The sequence below is a fragment of the Mustela nivalis genome, assembly GCF_964662115.1.
Source record: "Mustela nivalis genome assembly, chromosome: 8".
Classification (NCBI taxonomy): Eukaryota; Metazoa; Chordata; class Mammalia; order Carnivora; family Mustelidae; genus Mustela; species Mustela nivalis.
The window spans coordinates 121,751,380-121,769,762 of NC_139027.1; the positions used below are offsets into that span (position 1 = coordinate 121,751,380).

At 50.5% G+C, this 18,383-nt stretch overlaps 1 protein-coding gene across 6 annotated transcripts in view; it reads right to left on the bottom strand.

Annotated features, from left to right (window-relative positions):
• Window positions 1-1,339: 1,339 nt before the first annotated feature.
• LOC309871970 (fer-1-like protein 4) overlaps window positions 1,340-18,383 on the bottom strand; it is a 34,804-nt gene continuing 17,760 nt past the window's right edge. The window contains exons 29-45 of one of the 6 annotated variants that reach the window (XM_082745458.1): window positions 15,035-15,233; window positions 14,847-14,905; window positions 14,627-14,758; window positions 13,762-13,804; window positions 13,559-13,668; window positions 13,345-13,482; window positions 13,135-13,197; window positions 6,716-6,843; window positions 6,348-6,518; window positions 5,770-5,924; window positions 4,964-5,124; window positions 4,387-4,472; window positions 3,374-3,472; window positions 2,902-3,143; window positions 2,178-2,458; window positions 1,950-2,050; window positions 1,340-1,851 (exon numbers count right to left, since the gene is read on the bottom strand). In XM_082745458.1, the coding sequence (XP_082601584.1) occupies window positions 1,659-1,851; window positions 1,950-2,050; window positions 2,178-2,458; window positions 2,902-3,143; window positions 3,374-3,472; window positions 4,387-4,472; window positions 4,964-5,124; window positions 5,770-5,924; window positions 6,348-6,518; window positions 6,716-6,843; window positions 13,135-13,197; window positions 13,345-13,482; window positions 13,559-13,668; window positions 13,762-13,804; window positions 14,627-14,758; window positions 14,847-14,905; window positions 15,035-15,233 (2,361 nt within the window). In that variant the 3' untranslated portion in view covers window positions 1,340-1,658. Of the gene's footprint in view, window positions 1,852-1,949; window positions 2,051-2,177; window positions 2,459-2,901; window positions 3,144-3,373; window positions 3,473-4,386; window positions 4,473-4,963; window positions 5,125-5,769; window positions 5,925-6,347; window positions 6,519-6,715; window positions 6,844-13,134; window positions 13,252-13,344; window positions 13,483-13,558; window positions 13,669-13,761; window positions 13,805-14,626; window positions 14,759-14,846; window positions 14,906-15,034; window positions 15,234-18,383 lie in introns of those variants that run through there. The other 5 variants (XM_082745457.1, XM_082745459.1, XM_082745460.1 and 2 more) reach the window with 5 other exon arrangements.

Here is an 18,383-nt window from a genome sequence, read left to right on the forward strand (position 1 = left end):
AGCCACTTCCCAAAGGCAGTCAGGACTGACAGATCAGGCCAGGTGCCCTCTGGGAGCCCCACGTGGACATCCCCTGGCTCATGGGGCTTTAGTCACACCAGATGAATGTCTGTCCCACAGCCCTGTCCTCCATCCCTCCTGTGCGGTTGTCTCTGGCCTTTGGGGCTCAGCTCCAGGGTGAAGATGGACCTTTCCAGTAGGAACTTCCCGGAACCACCACGGCCCGCAGGCTTATGACAGGCTGATCCCAGTGGTACTAGGGCCTTGGGTGCAGGCTGGGGCTTGCCACCTCTTCCGTGATAGCTGAAGCCAGGGCCTCTCCCTGCCACCCTTGGCTCATTCTCCTGAGCGGGATCCAGGCAGGTCGTGCGCAGTCTCCAAGGTGGAGGCAGTACTGGAAAACGGAGGCGTAACAGTGGCTGTTCTGGAGGCGGGCTGGCGTCAGATCCCCAGCTCTGGAGCTCGCCAGGGCTTCCCATCACAGCCCACAGTACGTGTGCAGAGCCAGGGCCGGGAGCCCACTGCACGGCAGCCCCAGGAAGCAGGGACATTAGCACTGGGCAATTCACCTGATCGTTTCTCAGGGAGGGTCTGGGTAAGACATTCGTAGGGAGGGAAGTAGAGAGGACAGGAAGCAGGGTAGGATGATGAGAGCAAAACGTCTAGAGGCAGAAAGACCTGAGATCTAGCTCTGATGGGATCCCTCACGAGCTATGTGACCTTGGCCAGGTCTTCTCTGCAAGTTACAGATCAGATTGCGCGCTGTAGCGAGCCTTGTATTTTCCGTCAGCTGGAAACCATTTCTACTTCTTAATAATACCCCAGTTTCCTCTAGAAACCTCCCTGTCTACCTTCTCAACTTCTGTGTTGGGAGGAGGTTTGATCTCCCACCCTAAGCTCCAAGGAGGTCTCAATCCACATGTCCCCCCACCCCCAGTGCGACATTGCCAGCTCTGGGCTCCGTCGGTACTAGGAAAACTAGGATGTGAATGTGGGGAGACCTGAGGTTGGTGCCGCCATCCTGCAGTTTGGGGGGGGGGGGACTCTCTACAAATGACATAGCCCCCAGAGGACAGCTGAGCCCACAGGCAGAGAACCGGTCCTAGTGACATCTTCTGACCCCTGGGACAGGCTGCTAGCTAAGCCCTGGGAATCACAACCGTGCCAGTTCCCCAAAATGCCTTTTTGCTTCAGCCAGTTTGGGTTGCGATTTCTATTATTTGCAACCAGAAGTGTGCTGATATGCTTACTCTCAGCATATCAGAAGTAGGTAAGTGCTTAGGTGTCACAGAATGGTAGAAGCCATAAGCAGGTTAAGTGAAAGGGATGTCATTGTCAGAGCAAGAGCAACAGGTGGGCCACTCAGAGGGCATGATAGCTCGGTGGCCAGGGCTCTTGGCCTTGAACTTCCTGCCAGGTCCCATTCTTCCTCTGAGCAGCCTCACACCCCTGGGTGACTCCCCAGCACCTGTCACCCAGGGACAGCTTTGTTTTCTGCCCTTGTATTATGTACACCCTAAGTTCAGGCATCAGAGGGGAGGCACAGCCAAGTTTATTCAAGGAAAGCAGTGGACTCCCAACAGCTCCTGTCGGTGAGAACTCCCCAGGAGGATTTGAGGGGCTGGAGATTCAGGAAGAGTATGCAGGGTCAGTGGGGGTCAGGGCTGGTGGAGGGGCCGGAAGATGACCTGGCTGATCTGGCCGGGCATGGTGTAGAAGACCAGGAGGAGGAAGACGGTGACCAGGGCCAGCAGCAGCAGCAGCACCAGGATGCGCCAGTACCGGCGCCAGATGAAGAAGACGAAAGTCTTAAGTGGGTTCACAAACCAGTTGAAGGAAGTTTTCGGGCGGCTGTGGGGGCGGGGGGAAAAGGGGATGTCAGAATGCCCAGAAAGCCCCTGCCCCCCTCCCGCCCCTCCTGCCTCGCTCGAGCTCCGCCTCCCCCTCACTTGGGCTTGTCCAAGGGCTCAGGCTCCTTCCGCCCCTTCCCCACTGGCCGCTTCTCCGCCTCCTCCACGGTCAGCAGCTCAAACTCTGCCTCCACCTTCCCCTAAAGAAAGGGAGAACAGAGGCCGGGCTCGGAGGTGGGCTTAGGCCCGCCCCTCCTGCCCTGCCCCCGTCCCCCACAGTCAGCAGTCTGCCGCCGCAGCCCGCAGTCAGGAGTCCGCCTCACCCACCGTGAGCACGTGGACGTGGCCTCCGGGGTCCGTGAACGCTAAATCCTCCGGCCGGCCCTTCCTCTTCTTCCTCTGCCTCTTCTTGCCGCCTGGAGCCTCCCGCTGCTCCCGTTCCTCATCCTCCGGCTCCCGCAGCTTCACCACAGGCCACCAGCCCCGCAGGCGGCGGCAGCGGAAGAGGTTGCACCTCGGGCCGGCCCCGTCGCGGGCCAGCCTCACGGAGCAGAGCTCGGGGCCCCGGGCCCCCCGCACCATGTCTGGCAGCTGCAGCTCCAGGGATCCTGTAGGTCCGGAGCTCTGGGGTTAGGCCAGAGATCAAGGTCTGTCTAGCAACCCACACACACAGCAGGACTGTGCCTTGGGGCTCAGAAGCTCCTGGGTGATGCTCAGGCCACAGCAGCGGGCCACACAGCATGGCTTTCGTGGCAGCAGCTTGTCAGAGCCCGGCCAAACAGAGCCAAGGATGGAACCGGACTGCCAAAGCAGGGACCATGGCGTCCGAGTCCAAAGTGACCTTGGATTGGGGACATTATAGGGTGGGAATAGAGGTCTGTGCTCTGGGCTAAGTTCAGTAAGGAGGCCAGAAAGCCAAGAATAGTGACCTAGGGTCTGAAACCCAGCATCCAGGGCTGGGTTAGAGTAGGGAACCGAGAGACGGGGAGCAGGGGCAACAAGCACAGAAATGGGGGCCTCGGGGTGAGGCAGGAGGAAGGCGAAGCCGTACCAAGGAAGTCATTGGCGGAGATGCGGTCATAGTCCCAGACTTGCAGGACCAGCACCGCCGGCTGCCGGAACTCGGCTTCTTCCAGGGCGAAGGGTCCAGGCCGGCGCCGAACGCTCACCTCCCGCTCCGTGGGCAGGTAGTCGAAGCGGAATACGAAGCGCCAGTTGAAATTCCCCTCCCCAGTCAGGGAGTTGAAGTGAACGTCTGTCTCCTGCTTATCGTGCTCCAGCCCCTTCACCCAGCTACAGGCAGGGGAGAGGGGCAGGCGGAGGGCTGGACCCCAGCGCAGAGACCCGCCCTCCCCCAGCTGGCCTCCCCACCCCACCACCAGGCCAGCCGCTTCCCCAGCTCCCCACACCCCTCGTGGGCCTAGGGGACAGGGCTCTGGGTGAGCCCAAGGCCCAAGCCCCCAGCCCCTGACTGCAATCTCCGCTTAGTCCGCAGCCATGGGCCTGGGTGCCCGCAGGCTCACCTTTTCACATAGATGTCACTGGACAACTCTCCAGTGAGCGGGTTCACATCATCCAAAACCACATCTTCCGTGTTCCAGATGATGACTCTGAGCTCATAGCTGGGAAATGTATTGGAAGAGAGTTTTAAGACTCTTGAGGGGTTCCTGAGAGGGGCTGCAGGAAGCAGGAAGGACCTCGGCCATGGCCATGACAAGGTTGACTATAACCTCAGATACAGAGCTGGAGGCAGCAGCAGCAGGCTGACATGCAAGCTGCAGTTCTAGGGTGCAGAGGGGAGAGAGCCAGTCTGCAGACACAAGTGGGAGGGGGAGAGAGACAGCGGGGATGAGGGCTTGCGACCCCTGAGAGGCAGAAGGAGGGGCTCCAGCTTTCCTGTACTACCCCAAATAGCCCTGTCCTTGGCTGCCAGGGTTTTTCCTGGATATCCCCACACTGTCAGTCTGTGTGATTCTAGTGGGGAAGACCCACCTCTCCCAGGCTCCAGAGGTGGCGGAGGCCAGCCCCCCAACCACGCGGGTTGGTTAAGGGGTTGGTTAAGGGACCAGCATTTGAAGCAAGCTGATAGAGGAGAGTCAGCCCTGAGACTTTTGCTTGGCCTGGTAAAGACAACGTTTATTTTTCTGCTCAAGGAGTTGAGTTGGCAAGATGTAAGCCTGGCACTGTTAGCAGCCACCTCGCCCCCAGACTGCAGAAGCCTCCCCGAGAGTGACAGCAACGAAAGCAGAGCCCAGAGGTAGAAAGTGACAGATTGTGGACAACATCTGAAGCACATCCCCCTACACCAAATTCCACTCTGATGAGCTCAACTCGGAAAAGGGTTTATTGGCATTTAAACTCTTTTGGTTTCAAGTGACAGCTCTCTACTCACAATGGCTTATGAGAAGGAAGGGTATTTAATGACTCGCCCAACAGAAAAGCGTGGGTCAGCAGCCTCTGCCTGTTTCACTGGCAGTCTGTGGCGGCGGGCAGTCCCTGTGCGCCTGCCCAGGGGAGGAGGGGTCGGGGCGCTCACCTGATTGGCTGTCGAGGCTTGATGTCAACTGGGGGTGGGGCAGGCACATCCCGGGGAAAGATATCAATCCACATGTGAAGGGATCCCTGGGAACACAGGACCAGGCTGAGGGGTTCCACTGAAGACCCCTCCTCCAGCAACAGCCAAAGGAGAGAAGAGCTGGGATCAAGAGGGCCAGTCCTGTAGATCCCTGGCTGCGGTGGGGTGGGGGTGGAGGTAAGGATGAAGGTAGAGTCCGAAAGAGGGGCTTCCAGTACAGAGGTTGGGTTAAGGATCAGGCCTTGGAGTGGAAGGTTGAGATCAAAAGTAAGATCTGGTGTTCCCAAGGGACCTGTGGTTGAGGTCAGATTGGGAGTGCCAGCTCTTAGCCTTGGTGGCCCGGGGGGGGGGGGGGTCCTGAAGGAACAAAGTCGGGGGTGGAGGTATGGAGTCTCGGATGGGGGTCTAAGACTGGAGTGGGAATGCTGGGGACAAGGATCAGGAGCCAAATCAGAAGTGGCTGGGTCGTGCCCAGGTAAAGGTCTTGGGGAAGGTCCAGGTGCAGATGGGAGTTCTGGGGTTCTGAACCCTCCCTCACCTGCAGCAGCCCTGGGCTGCGGGGATGGTAGAGGGGCCGAGTTTCCACGTGCTCAGGCACCAGCTGGATCCCAAGCTCCGGCATCTCTTGCCAGCGCCGCAGCACCAGCAATGCCTGTGCCTCCTCGGGGACCTCACTTGCCACCTTGGGGCCCCCTCTACCTGCAACAACAGGTGCGCAAGCTTGGGAGCTGCGGGTGCGCAAGCTTGGGTTCTGCGCAGCTCCCAACGCTGCTGCCTTCCTCCCCCAGTCCTCAGCAGAAATGCAAAGCTGAGGCAGCTGCTATTTGGGACAAAGCCCATGGGCTGGGAGGGCAAGTCCATGAGGCTCAGAAAGTGGGAAGATGCTTCTCCAACCACTTCCGCCAGTGAAACACCAGCAGTGGAGGGCCAGTGGGATGGGATGGGCCATGGCATTGAGAAGACTCTCATTTAGGGACAGACCACCAGCCAGTTATGAGGCATGAGCTCAATTCTGCAGCCATGTTTTGTCATATGGGATCCTCTATGGGCCACCCAATGTTCTGGAAGCTTGATTAGCTGTGGTCGTGCCCAGGTAAAGGTCGTGCCCAGGTAAAGGTCATTGGGAAAGGGCTTCCTGAGGGCTCTTTGAAGATCATGCTCACCCACAAAGACCATTTGCTCCCTGCCATCCAAGAACCTCATCCTGACTCAGCCAAACTCACTTCCTCTGCTTGCAGAAGGAGGCAGGCTCTTTGGGGCACACACTAGAGTGGCCCCAGGGGCGCCCTGTACCTTGTTAACAATCTTGTTTCCTCGGGTTGTCCATCAGAGAGGGGCTGGTACCTGGAGGCAGGGTCTCAGGCGGTGTCAGAAAGACTTTGCTGCCCACCTTGACAGCCCCGGCTCGGTATTCAGGGCCCGGAAGGCCACAGCGTTGGCAGAGCCCCGCCAGGATCTGCGAAGGCCGGAATGCATCACGCCAGGCATTGTACCCGTCCCTGTGGGCAGAGAGGGAAAAATTCCTCCGTTGGGGTCAGCATATGGACACAGTTGGGCACAGGAGCAGGGATGGGGACCCCTGAAGACACAGGATCCAGATTTATAACTCTAATGCAAGACAGATTAGTCCTCACTAATGGTAGCCATGAAAATCAAAGATGTATGCCACATGCTTCAATGGAGGGGATACTGATATTACCTCCATTTTGCAGCTGAGGAAGCAGAGACTCAGAGAGATCAAGTGACTTAATAGTTATAAGATCCCAAATCCTAACCCCAGGCCTTGACCCACTACACTATAAGGTCTTGGTCATGGGGCGGTCCCCTTCAATGAAATCAAAGGATCTGGACACCAATGGGAATGTAAATTTGAATGTCTTTGGTCAGACTCAGAAAGGCTCCTGAGGGTCTATAGGACTCACACGTCATACTGGGAGGCCAAGCCACAGTTGGCCCTGTGGTGGCTATAGAATCGGTTTTCCAGGTCAATGTGGGTCTCCCCGATGAGGTCGTCAGAACCCACGAGGTCATGATCAAACACAGCCACAGTCAGCTCTGGCTCAGCAGGGAGAGAAACGCTGAGCTCCAGGACCCTGGCCAGGAGGGAGAACAGCTGAAGACACCTCCATGCCCTAGGAGGTGGTCTTGTGGGGGCAGGGGCTCCGGGGGTCTCATCAGCCTCTATCCATTCCCTCACCATCACCACGGCAGCTGCCTGAGTGGGAGCCCTGGGGCCACGCGGTCAGATGGTAAAGGTGCTCCCATTCCCACACCCAGGGCCCAGCCTCACTCTCCAAAGATGGGATTCAGCTGCTTGGGGATGTAGCGTTCCTTGGTGTCCTGCCGCTCCCGTCCAGCACTCACCACCACGTAAGGGTCTGCCTTGCCATTGGGGTCTGCAGGAGCCAGGTTGGTAGCCTAGGGGGACAGAATAGAGTGGGGCTGAGAAAAGTGTCACTGTCATAACCCAGCGTTACCCTTGCTGAATGAAATCTCAGATTAAGTGTAAGCAGCGGGTTACCGAGGAGACATCTCCCACCATGAAGAATTAACAGAGAGGCTGGACAAGGTGACTTTTAAGTTCATTACGAAATGTTAAGACATACAAATAGATACAATAAAAAATATAATGAAACAGAAGATATGTGGAAAGATGTATAGGGCTTTAATATTCAAATCATAACTTCCTATATTATTCACTTTTATCTTTTATAATGATAAAGATATTTTATAAAAGAATAAATCAATGAGCACATGAGTACCCAGCTTAATAAAGAAAATGCTACCAACAAATGGAATCTCCTTATCTGATTTAATTCCCTTTTCATCCCTGAAGTAGCCAGGACACTTTGGGGTTTAGGACTCACACACACACACAAAAGTGAAAATACTTCTACCGCATGTGCACATATCCCTAAGCAATATATGGCACCATTTTGCATGTTTTTTTAACTTCACGTATTAAACTTACTTTTCTGTCTTGATAACTACATAATTTAATAAATACAAAACATAAATTACTGAAGTATAATTATATACGCAATATATTTTTAGTGGGTTTTTTTTAAAGGTTTTATTTATTCATTTGACAGAGAGAGCGAGCATAAGCAGGGGAGCAGCAGGCAGAGGGAGAGGGAGAAGCAGGCTCCCCACCAAGCAAGGACGTTGCGGGACTCTATCCCAAGACCCCAAGATCATGACCCAGGCTGTCGGCAGATGACCCAACTGACTGAGCTACCCAGGCGCCCATTTTTAGTATTTTTTACACTGCTGTCTGCTGTGTATGAGCATTCCAGTTGCTCCACATCCTTAGCAATACTTGGTATTGTCAGTCTTTTTAATTTTAACCATTCTACTGTATGCAAAGTGGCTACTCACTGTGGTTTTAATGTGCATTTCTCTGATGACGAGCCATGTTGAGCACCTTTGCCTGTGCTAGTTCACCTTGTGTATGACAGCTCACTGCCCAAGGCACCTTTCATATGGAAACCAACCAGTCCAGAGCCCATGCTCTGAACTGTCTCCCCCATCGGGCTCTCCTACTCCAGGAAGTAAGTTCCTCTGCCCTAATCACCCAGAGCCAGGCACCAGACCATTAGAGACCGTGAGACAGCCCCTGTACCCAAGAACCTGCTGGAATTATTCACACTAACCAATCCTAAGCCTGCTCACTCTGCCTTGCCTTGCTTTTCCTGCAGAAACCACAACAGAGGCTCTGGCCCTTGCGTTTTCTTCTTCCTTTTTTTTTTTTTTTAAGATTTTATTTATTTATTTGACAGAGACAGATCACAAGTAGGCAGAGAGGCAGGCAGAGAGAAAGAGGAGGAAGCAGGCACCCTGCTGAGCAGCGAGCCCTATGTGGGTGGGGCTCAATCCCAGGACCCTGAGATCCAAAGGCAGAGGCTTAACCCACTGAGCCACGCAGGCACCCAGCCCTTGCATTTTCCTTTGGACTTCCCTGAGTGGCCCTGCACAGCCCAGCCTGCCCCCTCTTGAGAAGAAAAACAACAAACTATCTTTCAAAGGCAATCACCTCCTGATCTGTTGACCTCCCCATCCATGGATAAGAACAAAATCCTGGCTACATGATTTTAAAACAGTTCCTCCCTTTTTTTCCCCTCTAAAACCACATATTTTCTTGGGAGGTTCAGCACTGCATTTAAAGAGGTTTTTTTAGATTTATTCAGTATTAGCTTTCAGCTTTAACCCTTCAGGTGTGCCCTTCCTCCCCTCTGAGACACAGACACTGCTGACCCCAAGCTCCATGGAGTGACGTCCTCACCCCCTTCCTCAAACATACAACTTCAACCACGAGGCTCTGGAGAGCTCCTCCAGGCTTCCTGCTCGTTTGCAGTCAGAGTGTTCTCCTGATTTCACCAAAATCAGGAGCTGGGGTTTTGGTGTGCCCTTTGGTTTTGGACGATTTTTAGGAAAAGAAAGGGAAAGGCTCTGTTGGTGTCAACTTCCACAAACTGGGAGTCATCCAATTTGGTTACTTCTCCCAAACTTAATCTTTATAAGTTTTTATTTTAATTTTATTTATTTGACAGAGAGAGAGAGAGAGATCACAAGTAGGCAGAGAGAGAGAGGGGGAAGCAGGCCCTCTGCTGAGCAGACATGGGGCTCGATCCCAGGACCCTGGGATCATGACCTGAGCCAAAGGCAGAGGCTTAACCCACTAAGCCACCCAGGCACCCCTGTAAGTTTTTAATTCCAGCTAGTTAACATAAACATTCTATTAGTTTCAGGTATATAATATAGTGATTCAACAATCCCCTACATTACCTGGTGCTCATCACGATAAGTGCACTCCTTAATCACCTTCACCTGTTTCACCCTCCCCCACCCCTATACTTAAGAGTTCATTTACCTTTGCTCCTTTGTTTTGTTCCTTAAATTCCACATATGAGTGAAATTACATAGCATTTGTCCTTCTCTTACTGGTTTCACTTAGCATTATACTCTCTAGCTCCATGCATGACTTCATCCAAATTTATGTTGGGAGGGACGCGTGGGTGGCTTCTACCAAGCATCTATCTTTAGCTCAGGTCATGATCCCAGGGTGCTGGGATCGAGCCCTGCATCAGGCTCCTTGCTCAGTGGGGAGCCTGCTTCTCCCTTGGCTCGCAGCTCTCCCTCCTTGTGCTGTCTCTCTCTGACAAATAAAGTCTTAAACACACACACACACACACACACACACACACACAAATTGGGGACGACTGGGTGGCTCAGATGGTTAAGCACCTGCCTTCAGCTCAGGTCATGACCCCTCCTGGAATTCAGCCCCATGTCAGGCTCCCTGCTGAACAGGGAGCCTACTTCTCACCCTCCCTCTTCCCTCTGCCTGCCACTCCCCCTGCTTGTACTCTCCTCTCTCTGTGTCAAATAAATAAAATTTAAAAAAACAAAAAAACGGGCACCTGTGGGGCTCAGTCATTGTCTACCTTTGGCTTGGGTTATGACCCCGGGATCCTGGGATGGAGCCCCATGTCGGGCTCCTTGTTTAGCGGGGAGTTTGCTTCGCCCTCTCCCACTCCCCCTGCTTGTGTTCCCTCTCTCGTTGTATCTCTGTCAAATAAATAAATAAAATCTTTAAAAACAAAAAAAAAAACATAAAAACAAACAAAAGAACCCACAGATTTATGTTGGGAGATTTATTCTTTTTGCGGGGGGTAGATTTATTCTTGTTGATACATGTTGCTATACTTTGTTCAACTGAACTGTAGTATCTGTTGTATGCCTCATTCTCTCTCCTATTTAGGAACATTAACACTTGAAGTCATTTCCTTTTTTTTTTTTTAAGATTTTATTTGTTTATTTGACAGACAGAGATTACGGGACTCAATCCAGGACGCGGGACTCAATCCCAGGACCCTGGGATCATGACCTGAGCCGAAGGCAGCGGCTCAACCCACTGAGCCACCCAGGCGCCCTCCTTTTTTTTTTTTAAGATTTTATTTATTTATTTGACAGAGACAGATCACAAGTAGGCAGAGAGGCAGGCAGAGAGAGAGGAGGAAGCAGGCTCCCTGCTGAGCAGAGAGCCCAAAGTGGGGCTCGATCCCAGGACCCTGGGATCATGACCTGAGCCGAAGGCAGAGGCTTTAACCCACTGAGTCACCCAGGTGCCCCACTTGAGGCAATTTCTAAAAAAAATTTTTGTTATGGGGTGCCTGGGTGGCTCAGTCGGTTAAGCATCTGCCTTTGGCTAGGGTCATGACCCCAGAATCCTGGGATCGAGTCCCATATCTGGCTCCCTGCTCAGGGGAGAATCTTCTCCCTCGGCCCCTCCCACTTCCCGTGCTCTCTCTCTGTGTATCTCTCTCTCTCTCAAATAAATAAATAAAATCGTTATTTTTATTTTTCAAAGATTTATTTATTTGACAGAGAGAGAGAGAGAGAGAGAGCGACCACAAGTAGGCAGAGAGGCACACAGAGAGTGGGGGGAAGCAGGCTCACTGCCAAGCAGAGAGCCCAATGCAGGGCTCAATCCCAGGACCCTGAGACCACGACCCCAGCCGAAGATAGAGGCTTAACCCACTAAGCCACCCAGGTGCCTCAAATAAAATCTTTAAAAACATTTTTTTGTTACAAATAATTCTAGAATGAGCAATTCTTTTTTTGTTTGTTTGTTTTTTAATTTGAGAGAGAGAAAAAGAGAGAGCATGAGAAGGGGAAGGGTCAGAGGGAGAAGCGGACTCCCTGCCGAGCAAGGAGCCCAATGTGGGACTCAATCCCGGGACTCCAGGATCATGACCTGAGCCAAAGGTAGTCGGTTAATCAACTGAACCACCCAGGTGCCCTAGAATGAGCAATTCTTCTTTTTCCTTGTACATGTATGTAAGAATTTGCCTGGAATCATATCTAGAAGTATAATTATTAGGCACTGACAATGAAAATCTTCCCTTCTCCTAAATATTGCCAAGTTGTTCTCCAACGCCATTATCGCAATTTACATTCTGTGGCAGGTAGAACAGAGTGCCCCTGCCACCAAAGATGTCCACCTTTGAATCCCCTGACCCACTGCGGATATGCTACTGACAGGGCAATGGGGACTTCGCAGCTGTGGTTAAGAATCATGAGATTTGGGACGCCTGGGTGGCTTGGCTGGATGACTGCCTTCCACTCAGGTTATGATCCTGGAGTCCCAGGATCGAGTCCTGCATCGGGCTCCCAGCTCCACGAGGAGTCTGCTTCTCTTTCTGACTTCTCCTCGCTCATGCTCTCTTTCACTGTGTCTCTCTCAAATAAATAAATAAAATCTTTAAAAAAAAAAAAAAGAATCATGAGATTAACATTCCATTCTCCACCAAAGCTTTAAGTTGTTCATTGTGGAAAACTGTCACACTAACTTAAAGGAAAGGGTGGGGAGATATGTAAATTATCTGCTAAACAGTTAAATAAAAATACAAAAAAAACTTTTTTAAATCATGATATTATTCTAGTTTATCCAGGTAACCCAACGTAACCACAAATGTCCTTCCTTATGAGTGGAAGGGGAAGATGGACCAGTGGGAGAAAGATTTGAAATTGCTATGCTGCTGGCTCTGAAGATGGAGGAGGAAGCCATGAGCCAAGATACACAAGCAGCCCCCAGGAACTTGAAAAGGCAAGGGAACGATTCTCCCAAGAGTCTCTAGAAAGAATGCACCCCTGCAAACACCTTGATATAGTCCAATAGAACCTATTTAGGATTTCTGCCCTTTAGAACTGTGTAAGATCATACATTTCTTGGGGAAGACATTGTTTTCTATTTCTCCCAGTTGGAGCAGAAACTGAAACAGACCACTTCCCTAACAGGCTCCTTTCCTAGCAGGTAGATTTCCTCTGGCCCACCTTTCACTAAGAGCAGAGCCCTTCCTGGGGAGGGTCATGCTTCACGCAAGGGTCTTGGTTGTGCCTCCCATTTTGACAGGCTGTTAGAACCCAAGGCTCGGGGTCCAGACATGGACAAACCTCTCAAAACAACTTGTACTTCAGGAATTAGGATTACTACTACCTCTTCCTCCTACGCCCATTGGGAATTCTTATTTTTCCGTTCAATTGCCCATTCTTATGAGATTAGCATTCATTTAAGATTGTCTATCCAGCGGTTCTAGATGTATTACATCAGAAAGCTATTTCAGACCATCTAGTCTGTGCTACTGCTAGAAGCAGATTAAAACAACTCCTCCTATCGAATTATGCACTAGGATACACCACAGAACATTAATTTCCATCTTCCTCAGAATCCTTATATTTAAAACAGATAAAAGCACAGAATCTCTTCTGGGGTTGGGATCGAAGGGGGCAAAGCAACCCACTCATTCCTCTCATCCCCTGAGATGCCTTCCAGGAAACTTCAGGGCCCCACTGAATGCTGTATGAAAACCACAGCCAGGCAAGGACCTGTACAAAGGAACTGGATGACAAGCCACTGTGAAACCTGAGATTCAGAGCTGCATTCTTCTTGGAGTTATACTCGCCGTGCTATGAACTAAGGTTCTAGAACTACGAAAAAGGAGTTAGAAGACCTAAGTTCTAAATCTGGGTTGTGCCAAAAGCAAGCTCTTTAACACTGGGGAGTCTCTTCACGTGTGCCTAAGATTCCCCCAAAACTGAAGGAGGTGGACTCTGACCCTTGTGTTTCCCTCCAACTCCTGCAGTCTGGAGCTTTCCCACACATTACCCTTGCTGGAGTCGGAGGCATGCTGGGTGAAGGATGCTCACCTTTACCACGTACACTCGGACCAGGAGCTTGATGGGCCGGTTCTGTGGGACTCCTCGGGAGATCTGGGGCTCGGAGAATGACACTGCGTCTGATTCAGGGTAAATAAGGAAGGAGCCCTGGATTGGGGGGAGACAGAAGAGTCCCTGGGAAAAGAGTCTTTCCTCCGCATCCCACCTGTACTCCTTGGCCGCTGCTTTCCCCAAACATACCTTGAACTTGCCCACAGGATGTCCGGACCCTTCCTGTTCTCCATCTCCATCCTGGCCCCCTTGTCCTCGGTACAGGGGAAACACATTCAGCCAGTCTTCAAAGTGGTTAAACTCTTCCTCCAGGGTGCCACTGTAGATCTGAAGGGCAAGGGCCTCGGTGTCAGGTCAATGGCCCGAATCCCAGCACAATTCTCTCTCCCGGACACCCACTCACCTTCAGGGTGGGGACTGCTTTCTTCTGGGATACGGCGGAGCCTTGGACTTCAGCCTCACCCTGACCCTGGTCTCGGGCCTCCCCAGCCACAGATATGAGGTGGACCCCATCTGGGAATAGCACGAATGCCGCAGTTTAAAATGCTGGTGTCAGAGGAGGGAGGGAGACAGACAGAGCAGGAGCAAGAAAGTCAAATCTCCTACCTGATTCCCCGGGATCATCTAGCTCGTCCTCCTCGAAGTTGGTCTGAAATCAAAGGGCAAGTCAGAGATTCTTCCCTTCCCTTTACCTCCTTAATCCACCCCTTTTCCAGGACACAGAATTGGGAAATCTCAGTTCAAGATCTATCTGTGTGAACCACTTGCATTTTCAAATCGGTTTGCCTCGTCCTGCGCTGCCCAGACAGTAACCTCCAGCCGCGTGCGCCTGGAGAGCACCTGAACTGAGATGTGCCGTAAGTGTAACACACACACCAGATTTTAAAACTTTTTAGTATAAAATAAGAATGTCAAATATCCCCTTAGTAATTTTGTATAACAGTTCCTTGTTGAAATGATATTTTAGACATATTAAACAAAATCTATTATTAAGATCAATTTCGGGGCACGTGCGTGGCTCAGTGGATTAAGCCACTGCCTTCGGCTCAGGTCATGAATGAACTCAGTGTCCTGGGATCGAGCCCCGTATCGGGCTGTCTGCTCAGCAGGGAGCCTGCTTCCCTCTCTCTCTCTGCCTGCCTCTCTACCTACTTGTGATCTCTCTCTCTCTGTCAAATAAAATAAATAAAATCTTTAAAAAAAAAAAAAAAGATCAATTTCACCTCTTTTTTTTTTTTTTTTAATTTGGCTACCTCAAAAGTTCCAGTGACATATGTGGCTCACATATTTCTGACAGCGCCACTATAGATAATAGAATTAGTCATTGTCAGCCTCCAGAACTGTTACAAAGATGAGAAGATTTGTCTAATGAAGAGCTCTGAAAACTGGAGCACCACAGTTCCTGAGCTCCTTCTTGGCCTTGACCAGCCTCAGCCTCCAGCTGCGGCCTGGGCCCCGCCCCCGCCCCCACCTGGCCCCGGAGCTCCTGCAGCGATGCATAGTACTTGGACCACCAGTCGAGCTCCTCAGGATCTGGGACTTCCTCCTCCAGCTCAGGGCCCTGGTTCAGGAGGCTCCCCAGGGGGAACTTCTTCAGAGGAGCCTGAGGGAGAGAGAACTCATTGCCCCTAACCCAACACCACCCTAAGCCCCGCCAGCCCCTTCTCCACCCATCTCGCATACCCCATCACCTTCAGTTGCCGTCTGGGCATCCCCACTTCTGTCAAGAAGGGACCCAGGGACTTCTGTCCTGGGAGAGGGGAAATGACACCAGGAGGAGGTCAGGCGAGTAAAAGTGAGACTCCATGCCCCGCAGAAGGATCCCCTGGAAAAATTCTCAACCAGGAACCAGAGGGGCTTCTGTGTGGTGGCCCCTTACCTTGGGGTCCCTTGAGCATTAGGTCCCCTGCCTCTTCCTCTTGTCCTTCCTCCTCGGGGAGGTCCTCATGCCCTCGGAGTATGAATCGCAGCATGTGGGAGACGACATGCGAACCCACAAGCACAGTGCGGCCGAAGGCCCGGCGCTCGATCACCAGGATGCTGAGTGGGGGCTGCAGGTAGGGCTGCTCAGGCAGGTCCTGGGGTGGGGAGAGGGGAACTGGGTCTCTGAAGGCCTGCGCGCGAGGGAGAGGCAGCAGCAGAGACGGACAAACAACGCAGCCAAATCTGCCTTCTCAGCTCAGCTCCATCACAGCCTCACTGTGTCCTGTCTGGTAAGCGACTGAGCCTGCTTTCCCGGCAAAAAAGGGACACAGTCCTGGACTCAAAAGACTGTTGTAAATATCAAATCACATAAGAGATATAAGACTACTTTGGAGCCTACAAATCGCTATCAGAAACGTGGTGGTGGTGGTTATGATATAATGGCCCAATGTTCAGTTTGCCAACACAGATCTAGAGCCATAAAAATGAGTATGTCCTTTAATACAGGAATTCTGTATCTATCAGTGGATCCTGAGGGGGAGGGACAATACTTAAAGTACTGTATTGTTGGGTTATTTTATATATATATGACAATTATCGCACAAAGGAGGAAGGAAAGAATGGTGCTATAATGGAGAAGTTTTACTGGAACAAAATCAGTATTAATCTGAAGTAGATTGTGAAAAAATCAGTCTGAAAATTGCAATCCCTAGAGCAACTACAAAGTGAAAATCAACCAATGAACTAAAGCAGTACGCTAATAAATATATATTTAATACAAAAGAAAGTGGTAAAGGAGGGACATGAAATAAATGAGACACATAGAAAACAAACAGAAGACGGCAGATATAAATCCAACCATGGCAATAGTAACATCAAATGTTGCTTTGATGTGAAAACAAAGGCTAAAGAAAAAAATGAAATTTCCCTTGCATCCCATCAACAAGTACTGAAGACAGGCAGAGTAACCTTCCTCCAGGAACTCTGTTAGAGGCATAAAGAAGATTAGCCTGACCTCCAGGATCCTATAAATCTTCTTTAACAAATAAAAATTCCTGGGTGGCTCAGTCAGTTAAGTGTCTGCTTTTGGCTCAGGTCATGATCCCAGAGTCCTGGGATGGAGCCCTGCATCAGGCTCTCTGCTCAGTGGGGAGCCTGCTTCCCCCTCTCTCTGCCTGCCTCTCTGCCTATTTGTGATCTGCCTCTGTCAAATACATAAATAAAATCTTAAAAAAAAAAATCCTCTGCCTTCAACTCAGGTCATGATCCCAGAGTCCTCGGATCCAGCCCCACATTGGGCTCCCTGCTTAGTGGGAGCTTCTCCCACTCCCCCTCCTTTGTTCCCTCTCTCACTGTGTCTCTCTCTGTCAAATTAAGTAAGTAAATAAATAAGTAAAATACATTTTTTAAAGATTTTATTTATTTATTTGACAGAGATCACAAATAGGCAGAGAGGCAGGCAGAGAGAGAGGAAGAAGCAGGCTCCCTGCTGAGCAGACAGCCCAATGTGGGGCTCGATCCCAGGACTCTGGGATCATGACCTGAGCTGAAGGCAGAGGCTTAACCCACTGAGCCACCCAGGCACCCCTAAAATAAATTTTTTAAAAGTGTCTGACCCTTGATTTCAGCTCAGGTCATGATCTCAGGGTTATGGGATCAAGTCCCACATAGGGAATCTGTGCTCAATGCTGAGTCTGCTTGAGATTCTCTCTCACACCCTCTGCCTCTTCCCACCACACTTTCTCTCTCTCAACTAAATAAACCTTAAAAAAAAAAAAAAGATGTAACTTTCTGATGTCTAAGAGACACCCTTTAGAAAGATACAAAAATAGGTTGAAAGGAAAAGGATGGGGAAAGATATATGAGGCAAACAGTAGCCATAGAGAGCTGGAGTGGTTATACTATCAAGCAAAATAGACTTTAAGACACAAAGTTTTACGGGCGCTTGGGTAGCTCAGTTGGTTGGGCAACTGCCTTCGGCTCAGGTCATGATCCCAGACTTCCAGGATGGAGTCCCGCATCGGGCTCCCAGCTCCTTGGGGAGTCTGCTTCTCCCTCTGACCTTCTCCTCTCTCGTCTCTCTCTCACTCATTCTCCCTCAAGTAAATTAATAAAATATATTTAAAAAAAAGATAAAATTTTACTAGAGGCAAAGAGCGACATTTTATAATGATAAACATCAATTCACAGGATGCTATAACAATTGTAAACATACATGCACCTACTTCTCAAAGCAGAAGTAAACTGTGACTAAATTAAAGGTAAGAAAAACAACTGAACAATAATAGTTGGAGATTTCAATAGCATATTCTTTTTTTTTTAAGATTTTATTTATTTATTTGACAGAGAGAGAGAAGTCACAAGCAGGTGGAGAGGCAGGCAGAGAGAGAGGGGGAAGCAGGCTCCCTGCTGAGCAGAAAGCTCGATGCAGGGCTCGATCCCAGGACCCTGAGATCATGACCTGCGCCGAAGGCAGAGGCTTAACCCACTGAACCACCCAGGCGCCCTCAATAGCATATTCTTTTTTTTTTTTTTTTTTTTTATTTGACAGAGAGAAATCACAAGTAGATGGAGAGGCAGGCAGAGAGAGAGAGAGGGAAGCAGGCTCCCTGCTGAGCAGAAAGCTCGATGCAGGGCTCGATCCCAGGACCCTGAGATCATGACCTGAGCCGAAGGCAGCGGCCTAACCCACTGAGCCACCCAGGCACCCCTCAATAGCATATTCTTAACAATGGATGGAATAACTGGGTCAGAAAATCACCAGGAAGGCTTTCCTTAAGAAGGCCTGCAGAACTTTATCAACCCAGCTAGACCTACCTGACACCCACGGAGCACTCAACCCAACAGCGGAAGAAAGCTCATTCTTTTCAAGGGCACAATGGAAAGGGATAGAAAATGGGAAATGAAAGGAAACACTTGCTAGAAGTTCGGTGAGCGAACTGCTTTCAGCTTCACCAAATTACAGCACAATCAAGTTTTCAAACTGAAAACTGCATATGAAATAAAGTCAAGAAAATGCTAAAGTTTTCTGTTACTTTTGTTGTTTGTTTGTTTGTTCTTGTGGGGTTTTACCCCCTTGCAGTCTGGAACCACTACACTTTGTCCCAGCCCCCCCTCGCAGGGACAGAGCACTGTTCAGTGCTCTGAACTTTCACCCAGATCCTTTCGCTCATGGGCTCCTCAGAGTACTCCTGCCTTCAATCTTTCTTTCTTTTGTACCTGTTGCTCATTTAAACAAACAAACAAAAAACCCTAAAGCTCAACTAAGACAAGCCATCTGACAAGCTGCTAAACAGCATTGCCAG